Source organism: Hipposideros armiger, unplaced genomic scaffold, assembly GCF_001890085.2.
Source record: "Hipposideros armiger isolate ML-2016 unplaced genomic scaffold, ASM189008v1 scaffold_3, whole genome shotgun sequence".
Taxonomy (NCBI): Eukaryota; Metazoa; Chordata; class Mammalia; order Chiroptera; family Hipposideridae; genus Hipposideros; species Hipposideros armiger.
Window position 1 is genome coordinate 6,146,506 of NW_017731353.1, and position 13,898 is coordinate 6,160,403.

The 13,898-nt window shown below is 55.6% G+C and overlaps 1 protein-coding gene across 4 annotated transcripts in view; it reads right to left on the reverse strand.

Annotated features, from left to right (window-relative positions):
- The window catches only part of AK8 (adenylate kinase 8), a 112,395-nt gene that overhangs the window by 91,919 nt on the left and 6,578 nt on the right, over positions 1 to 13,898 (reverse strand). For 3 of the 4 annotated variants that reach the window (XM_019641434.1, XM_019641438.1, XM_019641452.1), the window contains 3 exons: positions 11,049 to 11,098; positions 8,716 to 8,829; positions 1,947 to 2,015 (listed from right to left, as the gene is read on the reverse strand). In XM_019641434.1, coding sequence (XP_019496979.1) covers positions 1,947 to 2,015; positions 8,716 to 8,829; positions 11,049 to 11,098 — 233 coding nt within the window. The remainder of the gene's footprint in view (positions 1 to 1,946; positions 2,016 to 8,715; positions 8,830 to 11,048; positions 11,099 to 13,898) is intronic. The other variant, XM_019641446.1, reaches the window with a different exon arrangement.

Consider the following 13,898-nt stretch of genomic DNA (forward strand, 5'->3'; position numbering starts at 1 on the left):
CACTGCATGGCCCCACAAGACTCTGAAAACAGAAGTGGGACCAAAACCACCACCCAGAGAAGCTGGTTGGAACTTGTGACCTGAGCCCAACTGAGTCAACTGCCTGCTAAGACAAACATATCACCATGTGACATGGGACTCAGATAAGACTCAGAGTCTCGGAGCAACATTTAAAATGTCCTGGGTAGACAGAGATCCAAGATGGGGAGCAGATAAACACCGGGCCTGCTTCCATCCGTGAACACGTTAAAATTACAACTAAATTATAGAACAATCAACTTGGAGAACCACCTGAAGTCTGGCTGAACAGAAGCTTTATAACTAAGGATATAAAGAAGTCACGTCGAGGCTGGTAGGAGGGGTGGAGACGTGAACTGGGCTGGCTCCAAACCTCCGTGTGGCGGTTGAGAACCAGGAGGGGTATCTCGGCCGTGGAGGTTCCCCCCAGAGAAGTGAGGGACCCCAGCCCCACACCGGCCTCTCCAGCCTGGAGCACTGGTGCTGGGAAGAGGAGCCCCCACAACATTTGTCTGTGAAAAACAGTGGGGATTCTGACCATAAGGGTGAGACAGAAGGTGGCAGGACACCCAGGTGTCCTCTTAAATGGCCGGCGCACAGACTCGCTCGCCTTAGGCTGCAGAGGAGGGAGGGTGACTCAGGGGGCGTCGGAGACATACGGGGGGCAGACTGAGGTGTGCAGCTGCCAAGCAAGGGCTGGAGGACAGTCAGCATTTTCCCTGTGAGGAGTCCTTCTCCCGTGCAGCAGCCGGCAGGCAGGCGCCATCTTTCCCGCCCCTCCATTTACGGCCAAATCTGAACCCGATTGGCCTGGTGAGCTCCACAGCTCCGCCCTGCTGACTCAGCTGGGACCCTGCCTCACCCAATATGCGCACAGCTGGAGGCACTTTCTCCGAGAGCAGCCAGCCCTGCCCCCATTGCACTCTTCTTGGAAAACTATCAGAGCCTGGCAACCCCCAGGCAGGCAGCAACTGGCCACAGTGTGCTCTGAGACTTTTGCTGAGTAGCTCCAGGCTCAGCACTGGCACCAAATCAGAGTCTACATTAACCTGGTGACCACAACTCTTCCCACTCTAGTGACTCCCTGAGACCCTGCAGAGCTAACCCAGGCGTGGTACTGGTGGCAGACATCCTCAGTTCACAGTGTGGCCTCTCCCACCTGCCTCCAGGGTTAGCACAAGAGTCGAACATGGATTGCTTTGTAGCTCCTACCAGGTAGTCCCCAGCTGGTCACAGGCAGTGCGTGACCTGGGCCTGCTCCGGGTTTACTATAAAATGATATAGTGCAGGGACAGCCAGGCGGAAGTGATGCACAGGGCTGGGCATGTGGGAAGGGGCATGAGCTTCCATGCCCTCTGGGGGTGCCACTCTCCCAGCACCCCCACATGTTCACTAACACGGAACCTCTCCAACCCCAATCCTATTGGGGTTTTATGGAGGCTTCACTACACCGGCATGACTGATTAAATCATTGGCCGTTGGCAATTGATTCAACCTCCAAAGGGGGCACTGGCTGATCAGAGGATGGAAGGAGAGTTCGGGGTACCCCCAGTTCTCCCTCTGCCCCTCCAGGTTCAGGGCCATCCAGCTCCCCACACTACAGGTCTCAGGTGACTTCATTAGGGCTGGTTGCTTGCCTATCTACACCCCCCATTCCGCAGCTGTCCTTCTGTTAAACGCTCTCCTGTGACCCCTTGGGACAGGCCGCTCTTCTCCTACAGGAACTTTGATGGGCACCCCAGATTCCACATTATTTTTCCTCCTTCCAAGGTGAAATCCACAGCCACTGGCTGACCTCCACCGAGTTCTGACTTGTCTGTTTTACCCTCCTCTGAAGGCCTTTGGTCATCTTCGCTCTAGGAAATGGACACATGCCCCTCACCCTCCATCTCCCGGGGAGCCGAGCTGGCTCCACACAGGCCTCTTACCCGCTTGACGCAGTCGTCCTCACGTAGGCGCTCCTGAATCAGCCTGACAAGCAGCGTGCCGGGCACTGACTGCAGGAAAGAGGACACACAGTGAAGGCCTGCCCTGCCTGTCGAGCTCCGAAGGACACAGCTGGCAGCCCTGGGACTCGGCTGAGACCTGAGGACCCAGCCGTGTGGACACAGTTTCTGCAGGTCCCTGGCCAACGCCCCGTGGCTTCTGCAAAGCCCAGGCCCTGCTGTGGCCCCGCCCTCTCCCGGCTCCACTGCCCCGCTCCCCTCCAGCTCTTGCTTACCGGTGCCCCCACCCCCACCCGAGTGCCTCCAGGTTCCCTCTGAGCCTCTGCCCGCCTTGACACTCCTCAGGCTGGCTTGGCATATGAAGGTGGGATGAAGGACATCCTTGGGAACTTGGCATTCCTGTTCCCGGCTCCTAGGAGCGGGCCAGGAGCTGGAAGGAGAGGAGACTGCAGGCCTCTGGCCTCAGGAAGAGGATAGGCCGAGTGGGGAAAGACCGTTCCCAGGGAGACCTTTGGGGGCCACTGTATTGGCCAGGGACTCAGACGATCATGGTTTGGGCCCTGGCCACCCTGAGTGGCCCTGGACAAGTACCTTCAATGCTCTGAGCCTCAGTTTCCTCATTTGTAAATGAGATGAAGACAACATGCTTCCAAGAGTTGCCATGATGATTAAATGAGATCACACATGTGATGAGCTTGGGACATGCCTGGTCCCCAGCAAGGACTCAGTGCTATGGCAAGTACTGCCCTGAGTAACCTTAATAAACCCCACGTGCTCCTTCCTGGATGAAGCAGCAGCTCTGCCGAGGCGGCCACGGACGCCTGGTCGGTGTCACCTCCCCTTGTAGTGCACAACCAGGGCCCAAAAATCTCTCCCAACTCCCACTCACATCTCTGATAAAGGCTGTGGGAGGTAGAAATAAATTCCAAACACTAAGGCCCATTGCTGGGGGTGGGGGATTCCTGGAACAGCCTCTCTGACTCGTGGCTTCATAGTGACTGCTGCAGCTCCAGCCTGCCCGGTGGCCTTGGGCTAGTCTTGGCCTCGTCAGGCCCCACACAGCTTGCCAGAAGAAATGAGCAACAATGCTGTAAGCTTTGTTTTTATTTTTCTGCCCGGCATCCATACACCCCACCTCCAGAAACACAGACCCCAAAGTGCGTTTGAGGAGCCACCCTCTTGCCCTTCTGCTGGTGCGGTTTCAGTGGGGTCAAACCCACCCTCAGATCCAGAGGAGGGCCCTGATTGGTGCAAGCTGGTCCGCATACATCTCACTCCTGGCCACTGCGATTGCTTCAGAGGCTGCCCATGACCCAGTCTTGGCCAGTGAGAGTCAGGCCCAGGACATGAGTGCAATCACCAGGGGCAGAAACCCTTGCTTCCCACTGGATCTGAAGCTGACAGGATGTAAGAGCTGGAGCTGCAGCAGCCACTTTGCAGGCATGAGGGGAGTGTGAGCGAATGAAGCCAGAACAAAGGGAGAGAGAGAAACCAGGGCTCTCAAGCCCAGAATGGCTTTTCCAGTGATACGGAATTGGAAGAGGAAGACAGAGCAGACGTGAGAGGATGAGGAAGGGGGCGTCTTTGATGGGAACCAGACTTGTAATGTGTCCACTTAAAAGTTATGGGGCTCCAATGGCTTCTACTAAGTGGACAGCAAAAGTCAAGAACAAGAGAGAGCCGGAGAGAATGAATGAATGAACGAATGAATGACATGTAGAGAAAAGAGGACAGGGAGACAAGAAGGAGGCCAGCCAGCATCAGTCCCTGGTTTCAACATCTCCTGAGTCACCTCTGTGTCCTTCCACCTGTCCTGTCTCCCCTCCCCCCCCTTGCTAATTTCTTGCTTAAGCCAGACATTCTCACCTTGAATGTGCATCCTGGAAGAGCTTGTTAAAGCACAGTCACTGGCCCCACCCCAGGACTTCTGATTCAGCAGGTCTGGGTGGAGCTGAGAATCTGCATTTCTACCAAGTTTTCAGGTGATGCATCTGGTCCAAGGACCACGCCTGGAGAACCGCTGTCTCAAGCAAACTCAAGCTCTCAAGGGCCCTACCTCACAGGGGACAAGCTGCTGTGGAGGGAGGGTGTCTTCCTGCCCGTGTCCCTATCCTCCTGGCTATGCCAGGAAACTTCCCCAGGCTGAAGGGAGGCGGGTGGGCAGCCCTGCCCCTGCCCTCCACATCGCCCCCGCCCAGCCTTTCCTGCCTCCTGCTGACCCTCGTGACTTCAGGCAGAGCCAGTTTCCATCCTGAAACCAGTTTCTCCGGATGGATTCCCCTTCCCTAACAACACTTGTTCAGGAGACAGCATTCAAACAGGTACTGGAGCGTGGGGGTCGGGGTGGAGAGGAGGGGGGTGCGAGCCAGTCAGAGAACAAGGGTTGAAAGGTGACAGGTCTAGGTGGGGCACAGCGCCCCCTGCAGTCTGCACGGCGGGGGGCAGGCCAGTGACTTTGAGCTTCACCCCTCCTGGGTGCCCCCTGCCGCGGTGCTGTCCTGATGCCAGCTTTGATGTGTCATGTCAGCAGCAGGGGCTTCCAGGGGGCTTCTCAGAGCCCTGCCAAACTGTCTTTGCAGGAATCTGCCTTCCTCTTTCCCAAGCCCTGCCATGCTCTCCCATACGAGCCCCAACGCTTCGTTAGCTTCTTGGGGAGAAGCAGAGACCAACCGATGCAGCCCAGTGAAGCCCCTGCTGGTTCCAGAGAAGGCCCAGCCCAGGCCCCCCCAGCCCTGATCTCCCGGCTCGGCGACAATGGAACACCCAGCCTGCTTCCCTGCTGTCAAGGGCAGAGCTGGCTGTGTTGGCTCCCATTTGGGCCTTTCTTCTCCTGCCAGCTCCCAGTGTCGGGGGCCCGGGCAGAGCCCTGAGGTGCTAACCTCGGAGGGGTCAGCTGCGGTTCAGAGGCAGCCAGGGGTACAGGTTCAAACCCTGGCTCTGCCTCCTGGGGCGCCTCACTAACTTCTCCAAGACTGGCTTCCTCACCAGGACGACACGAGCCAGTGTGGTCCCATCACAGGCCCCACTCTCAGGGCCCCTAATGCCCCTGAGTCGCCTTTGGGTGACGCTCGCTCAGGAGTCATAGGCGTTTATGAACCTCCATCCAGAGCAGAGCCCGGAGGGGAGCCGCTGAGACGCCGGGTCTCTGACTCCCGCCCCTCCCGCCTGGCGGGGAAGGAGCCCCAGTGCTTGGACTTGAGCTCACTTAAGAGCCCATCAGAGAGTCCTTTCAAGACAACTCTCACTTCAAAGTTTCTGCTGCTTCTCGGGGTTGTCAGGGTGGGTTGACATGCCAGGAACTCTCTAGGTGCTGAAAGGCAGCAGGGGGGCGGGAGGCAGGAGACCAGAGGAGGGAGGGAGGCAAGACTTTGAAGGGCGTGCACAGACCCCACGCCCTGGCACCGGACAGGCCACAGAGGGAGGCGGCCCGGAAGAGAGGCCCTGTAGTGGGAACAGCCACTTGACAAGGAGCTAGAGTCTGGTCCTCGGGTTTACCTGTCCCCATCCGGGGCTGTAATTACCTCCACTACCCCAAACCTTCTGCAAAGGCCTGGCCCACACCACTGCCTTCAGTGGCTGACAGGAAACACTGAGCATGTATATCTTTACAATACTTTAGGATAAACAGTTAAAAACAAAAAAGCTCCTTCCAATCCCTGGTCACCTGGACCCCCAGCATGCTCAGGCATATCCCTGCCCACATGGGCTCGGGGGCCCTTTGCCTGATTCTGGGACCTTCCACGCATGAGCATCACAGTTCTGCCCTTTAGGGAGGCTCTGCTTAGCGTGACCGTGGTGATGGCTCCATGGAACCCCTAAATCCCAGAACCAGGCTGGGACCCCGGAGCTCCTCAGGTAACTGAGAAACAAATCCTTAGGTCAAGCCCAGACTGTACCCTGGGTGATGCCCAGTTTTATGGCGCCCTCGGTCTCCCCACTGGCCAGAAGTCCCCGGGGACAAAGAGAAGGCGTTGGTCTTTGGCTCTCCCCTGGCACCGCAGGAGAGTGCTTGGCACACAGTAGGTGACTAGGAAGTATTCAGAAACCATTTGGAAATGCCTAAAACAGAGAGGGGTTGGTTAACAGACGCAGCCTGAGGGAATTCTGCGGAGGAGGGCGGAGCCAGGACTAACAGGAGGAAATTAGGTTTCTGAAGGTGTTATTCCTGCTTGCAAAGAGCTGTAAAGGCTCCAAATCCACAGACGATTTAAAGACAACACTTAAGGAGGGGACTCGCTTGGCGGGCAGGCGGCCATCCACGGCCAAGGCCACGGGCAGCGGCCCGACTCGCACCAATTCGGGTTCTTCTAAACTGTTCACTCCTTGATCAGTCTCCTGACGTCCGTGCCTTTCATCTTCCCGCCCCCACGCCCCCCACCCCGTGCTTCCCAGCAAAGAACCCCAACAAGAAGCCCTTGAAAGCACTTCGATGTGGCCTGAAATACGCTGATAATTAGTGTAATGAAACCCAGGAGGAATTTCCTGAAACTCGCTCCTCTCCGTTGAATGTTATAAACCTCATAAAAGCATCTGTACCCTAGAAATCAGCCTGCCCCCTCCCCCACCCTGAGAAGCTTATCTTCTGCACAAAATGAGATAACCACTTCTCTCTAACCACCAAAAGCTGGTGTGTCCCCTCAAACTATAACTGCACACCCTGACTCCTGCAGGACTGTGGACTGGGAGGGGCAGCGAGGGGGCATCCCGTGTCCCCCTGAGTCCCCACCAGGCCATGTGGGGGCAGGGAGTGCTCTGGATTAAGCACTTTTAGAACTGGTTCCCCTTAGGGGTGGCTGATCTTGCTGAATGGGGTTCTCCTTCTCTCCTATCGAGTTGTTGCAATCAGTAAACTCGGGTTGGGAGTCCGCCTATGTCGCCCTCGCATCTCTGAGAACTGCTCACCCCACCAGGGACCTCCCCAGGCCATGTCCATGCCACACGGCCTCGCCGAGCCCTCTTCACACACCCCTCACCAGAACTGACGGGGCCCTGGGGACACCTGACCAGCTGGCCAGAGCCAATCCCCTTTCCTGAGAGTTGGGCCTTGGCGGTGCCTCTGTGAGTAGTTTGAACCCAGGAACAGGATGGTGGTCATGAGTGGCCGAGAAATACAGAAGAGAAAACCATGGAGAGAATGGAGATGAAGGATGAAGTGGCCTCAGAGAGGCGGAGAGGGGCCCGATGCGTGGCCGCAGAGCCCAGGAGCAGGTGCTTCCTCTGACAGGTCCCAGGAGTCAGTGTGTCTCCCTTCTAATCCTCCTTTCTGCCCTGCGCAACCAAGGGCCGGCCACAACAGGCGTCCCACCAGCCACCATTCACTGGAGGCGCCCGGGGCCTGGAAACTCCTTTGAAGTTCAACAACCGGGAACAGTGACCACACGGCCACGTGGTGACGACCTCGCCCATCGAATCAGATGAAGCTGGCCCACCAGCTCTCAGGGCGGCCGCAGCCTGTGCAGAAGCTGGTGGGGCCACGTGCCGGGGGCTCCCCAGGCCCGAATCCCGCCCTGGCCCCGGGCCATTCCTTAACCCCCACAGGCTTTGTAGGTCCCAGCACCCACCTTGCATGGAGATTAGGAGGGGAGCAGGGAGGCCGGAAAGCACCCCGCTCACACTTAGTGCTCAGCAGACACAAGGATCCTTGCTGTCCTCAGCTGTCTCCCCTCCCAAACAGAGACAGCCTGGGTCTCTGTGAAGGATGCCCGGAAGGGCACAGCCCTGCTGCTGTGGTCTGAACGCTCGTGGCCCCTGCAGCCCCAATCATGTGTGGAAATCCTAGCCCCCAAGGTGATGGTATCTGGGGCACCTGGGAGATGATGAGGTTGTGAGGGTGCGGCCCTCGTGAATGGGGTTCATGCCCTAATAGAGGCCCCAGAGGCTCTCTCATCCTTCTGCCATGTGAGGACACAGAAGACGACCGTCACCAGGCACGGAACCTGCTGGTGCCTGATCTTGGACTTCCAGCCTCCAGAACTGAGAGGCATAAGTCCTTGTCCTTTACAAGCCACCCGGCCGGTGGTATTTTGTGACTGCAGCCTGAACAGACTAAGACCAGCTGCTTATGCTCCAAAGGGGATTTTCAAGAAACAGTTTCAAGTTTCTAGTTGTATTAAAGAGAAGCAACATAATCAAGCCCTATGTTTCCCTTTTAAAAAATGTCTTTCAAATACAGGGTTGGTGGGGTTTTAGAAACAGACCGCCTGTCCTCATGGGATGTATGTGAGAGGGACAGCGTGGGTGGGGGCTGCCTGACCCAGGAGGGCGGCCCCTGCGTTCAGGGAGCCCTGAGCAGCAGCAGGCGGCCCTGACGTGCCGTGTGTGGGGTCTTTGCACCCTGGACAGCGCTGGGCGACCACCCTTTCAGCTGCCCCCACGTCCTGGCGCCGGCCAGCAGGTGCATCAGCTGTGGGTGGAGCACCGGCCCGCCCCCACCCCACACACAAGCCCACCCCCACCTGATTTGACCCGGAGGAGAGAAGGAGCACGCCTTGGCTGCTCCGTCGGTACAAGCATGGCCTCCTCACTTCATTCCTGATCCTTTCCCACCACAAACCCCTCACCTCAGCACCCAGCAGCACATGCGTCCTATTTAAGAATTCCCTCCTTCCTTCCATCACATCCTGCCTGCATCTCGTCTTATCCTGGCACTTGCTCTCACTGAACCCAAAAGGAAGCAAAAATTAACGGGGAAGGTGGGGGCAAGTCTGGGGGAGCCTGGGGAACGCTTGCCACACCCCACGGCCAGTCCTACCTTCGCTTTCTGATAATGCCCCCTGGCACCTGCAGCCAGAGAGGAAAATTCTTTTGCTATCAAGTTCTCCGTGGTGAGAAGATTGCTGTTCAGGTGTTTGCAAAGCCAAATTGCCTAAAGAAAGAAAAGAGGAAAAGAAAATTTTAGTGAAAGCTATCATTAAGACAACCCCATTAAAACGCTTAGGCCTCTCCATATTCTACTACAACAGATGGGCCACAGGAAAGCACAACTGTTTCTGGCTGGGGGAAGGCCTCCAAGGGAGACAAGCCCATAAAGCAACCCCCAGCCTAGGAATTCCGCTTGCAGGCTCTCTTCCCTTCGACCAGCCACTGGCTCCCCACGGAGCTGGAAAACCCGCAAAGGGACTATGCTTTAGCTGCCCTGGCCATGCCTTTCCAAGCTCTGTGGACCACGAGTTTTTAACTCTGGAAATTCTTATGACAGGAAATGCAGCGCCTGGACCTAAATATGGGTCACCACCGCACTCTTCCTCAAACAAAGATTGGGAGGTGACTTATTCTGGCCAACTGTGCATTCAGTGCATTCATGGCCACTATTTACACAAGGGAAGAATAAACTTTAAGGAATAATAACGCAACAAAATGTTTTTAATACCAAGATTATACTGTGACTATTTTGGTGTCAGGATGATTCCGAGGGCCCTGAAGTTCTCCTGGGCAGGTACAAACCTTAATTCTCTCCGTTCCTCAAACTGGGACACGTCGGTGACGCCCTCAGGAAAGGGCCCTGTGAGGCCCTCTGTTCGGACTGTATGTACTATGTATCATCTTATTGTGACATTAGGTTCTGTGTGTCCCCATACAGCAGTCAGGGGCGGGGACAGCAAATTCACCAAAAGGCGACAAGCTAGCTACAAGCTGAAACAAACACCAGCTAAGCCGTCAGTCCCTGACCTCAGCCAAGGTGGGACTGCTCTGAGTCACAAATGCTTCAGGAATTCGACCCTGTGATCACAGAGGAGCCAGCACTAGGAGGAAGCCAGGTGGTCCAAGTGTCCTTCGCCGAATGACAGCTCTCATGCTGAGCGACTCAACTCTGCTTTTACACAGCTCCCTGAGCCTGTCTGTCGGGGCACAGAGGCTACCACCCCACTTCCCAGCATCAGAGTCCCCTCGGAAGCTATTCAACCGGCTTCCTGGGCCTCCCTAGGAGGCTCCGATGAGGCGAACCTGGGGGAGAGTTGGGAGCCTGCATTTTCCAAAACACCCTGGTAACGCTCGTACCAGCCAGGTCTGGGAGCCCCTGCAATTCTAACAGCAAAACAGCGGTTCAGGTGGGAGGACTGCAGAACGGAGTGAGAGCTGACAGCCTAATCCTGCAGAACAAAATAGAAAAACTACAAAGACTGACAGACGGATAGATGGACAGAGAGATAGATGCACAGAACGGGGACACTAACTCTGAAGCACAGCACAAGCAGCTTATTTTGTGCAAGAATCAGCCATCTTACTGCCTTTTCAGAATAAAGCGAAATGCCAGCTCATCAGGGAAAGAGCCTGCCACATCCTCGGGGCCTGGGATGGGCGCTCAGCAATGACAGTCATCCAGGGAGGGCAGACTGATGCTAACGAACCAGGCTTTTAAAAGACACAGAGTTCCATCTCAGATGATTAAAATTTTAACAAGTTTTTGGCACTTCAGGAAAAGGAGCTTGAAGATTAAAACCACAGATAGCATGAAGCACAGCAGCTTCAGGACAGGGGTGGCCTCCAAGGACGGAGACACGAAACAGGGGTAAGGTGGGATAACGTATTCACTGTATCTGTAAGGTTGGCTTTCAAATGGAAAAAGGATCATCATGTGGCAAAATGATAAATTCCTGTAACATCTGGGCATTCCTATGCTTTTCTGATTGGCGGAGCTAGTCCATAATTAAAACTTGAAGGGTGAATCTGCAGACTCCGTGGCAAAGGTCTTTGAAATGTATACTGTTTGGCCCAGCCCTGCGATTTCTAGGGATTTCTCCCCAGGTCAATACTAAGGCTGTGCAAACAGAGTCCTGCAGCCATGAGAACACCCTGGCAGGTAGATCCCAAAATGTTAAAATAATGCTTATCTCTGGACGGTTGAAGAATTATATTTTCTGGGTTGTTTTTGTTTGTTTGGTTGTTGTTTTTGTTTTTTGTTTTTGGTATTTTCTAGGTTTTCTACTACAAATATGTACTGCATCTCGTAATAAGAAAATAAGTTAAGAAGCTGGAGCAGAAGCAGCAAAGCTCAGCAGCTGAAACCAGGGAGGTGCAGCCTCATCCCAGCCCTGCAGCCTAAGTGACAGATCACAGCATCACGACACCTAATACGACACTTACAATAGTTGTTTTCCCCGCAGCGGGTGGACCCAACACCACAATCTTCGGCACTGTGGAATAAAAAGATGTGAATGTCACTGCTCCGTGTGACAAAGCAACCTCCTGTGTCTGTGCTGCTCTGGGTATTTCTTTCTTTCCTCCCCAGTTTTCATTTTCTGCAAGTGACATGGCTGTTTGTAACCCGGCGGCTCAGAGATGCTCTCACCACACAACATATTCTCTGTGTTTAGAGAGGTAAGTGATCATTGAGATGGTTTATTTTTCTGTCTCCGAGGGGACATGGACACGGTAACTTGTTTGCCAAACTAATAAATATCAAGAACAATTGAGATTTCAAACACCATAAAGCATTTTAAACAGGGACTTTGTCTCGGGGACACGCTCTCAAATAAAGCTGTATTTTATGTAAATTGACCTTCGAGGCTTTTTTTTTTATGCCTTTTTATTTAGCAAATTGTATTCCCCATCATTTTACAGAGGGAAATAACGGGGGAAAGCCTGTAGTGTACGGGCCAGATTTATAAAACCCCAGATAGGAATGTCTTTGTTTTCAAATATGGGCATTTCCATGCAAACAGAAACACTGGCTGCTTGCTCCACGGTGAGACTCCTGGCTCGGGCAGGCTCTTGGCCCCGAAGGATTCCTGAAGTGGCTACCAGACGACAGAGTGGGTGCTGGCCCCTGGGAAAGACCAGCGTCTTAAGAAGAGCGTGGGAAGGTGTGCGTGCTTGGGTCAAAATGAAGGAAACAGAACACAGCACCTGGACAGAGGACGTGCTGAACAGCACCTTGATCATGTCACCCCTGTGGAGAGGGGGACACAGAGCAGCCACTGTTAGCCGGGGCCCTGACCCCAGCCCGAGCCTCTAATGTCTGTATGAGAGCCCATTCCCACCAGGCTACCTGGAGAGAACCCATCCATGCAGAGTCAGAGTGCACGACCTGGTCTGGCGGGGACACTGAGAAGGAACTAGAGTGTCCATTTGGGCCACGATGTAACGACCAGCCAGGCTGCTTGCGTTGAAAGAGGCCTTTGCCCAAATTCATGCCTTCTCGTTTTCAGGGAACACGTGGAGGAAAAGTTCAAGATAATTCAGTGATTCGCTCCACAAAGCTCACTGCGTGGCTCTTCCGTGCTTGGCACTGGGCTGGATGCTGCCACGAAAAGTGAGGTGGACCACGGCCCCCAGTGACAGTCACGAGGTGACAGTCACGAGGTGGCTGCGTTAGACAAGCCCCGACAGGGAGCAGTGGCGCTATGCTCACCTCTGATGACGGAGCTGCTCTCCTCGGAACACAAATGACGTGGGACATGGGTCATAGCTTTCTGCTTTATTTGATTTTGACGTGTTTCCAACTAACTGCTTTAGGGCACTGCTGTTTTCTGTCTCTAAACATTTGTAAGGCTGGTCAGCCCCACTGACGTGTGAAATGCGGGTAACTTGCGTCTCGGGGGCCCAATGGCTTGCCTGTGGCGGGCGGAGGGGGGGTTGGAAGGCCAAGGACGGGGTGTGTCAGCAGCCCCTTCTGCAGCCTGGCCGAGACGGCCAGACACACACCCCACGCCAGCGCAGCACACTCCTGCACACGCTCCTCCCCTCCCCTCGCCTCACACAGGCTGCGGCTGTCCTGCCCCGCTCGGTAGGGCGGGCTCAGCTTCCAGGATTCTTCTGGCCAAAGGGCTCCGTGTCCTTTTACGTCCTCTGGGACCCGGACAGGTACAGCCTCAGCAGAAGGCCGGGAAATGTCCTGCTCATGCGAGCAGCCTCGCCTAGCTGGGGACCCACAGCACGGCCCGGCAGCCCCGAACAATCCTCTCCCTTGACGTGGAGTTTCCTCTTTCCTCCTGAAGATGTCTTCCACGTTCCTACCTTCTCACTTGTCATCACCCCATCAAGAGTGTCCTCCTCACCCCAATCCACGCTCAGCCGCCCAGTCCATTGGCTTCCTTCCCTGCACATGACCGAGAGACTGGCTGCTGCTGACCGGCCGCCTTGGTACATTTTGTCCACAGCTGGGCAGCCAGTGGTAGCGCTGCCCCCACCGAATGAACAGCAGCTCCCTGAAGGCAGGGACCAAGTCTCATGCTCTTTTCCCGCAGCCAGAACAGCGAGGAGCCACGCGCACAGCAGGACCTGCTGTGGCCTCCTCTTCGGCTGCCCCCCTCACTGGCTGTGATCACTGAGTGTTTGTCACAATTACTATCTCCAGACAAAGGTGCCCTCTGCCACCTGGCATTCTTGGGTGCACCCTGCAGGAACCAAATGCAGCTGAGATGAGCAGCGGGCTGTTCATTCAAAGGCAGCGTGGCCCACAGAATCCTGCTCAGGCAGGAGCCAGGCCTGGGGCCACCCCGCTGGGAACAGCGCCCCAAGTGAGGCCTGAGAGTGGTGTGGAAGGAGTAACACTGATGTGCTGGGTACCAGACACTGCAGCCTGTGCCTGTAACGCCACTCACATATGTGGGCGAGGGGGCTGCCACCAGCCATGCCAACACTGTCACGAGCAGCCAGGCCCTGCAGGGCCTCCAGGGAGAGCGCCTCCCAGACCATGTCCAGAGTCTGGGCTCACCTGGCCACTGAAGCTGAGGACACAGGTCAGGGAAGGTATTTCAGCCGCTGGGCCGAGAGCCTGGGCAGGGACGCACAGCCGTGCTCTGCAGGATCTTGAACATGGGGCAGCGTCTTCCAGGCCCCCCTCCTGGCTGAGAGAAGCCACGGCAGGTGCAAAATGCTGCTTACAGGATAAGTCTGGAAATGAGGTGGCTTTGGGGACACTTGGTCAGCTACAATGATGAGGGGAGATTGGAGCTGGGGTGCCACGGAAGGTTTGGGGGCGGGGCAGCGTTC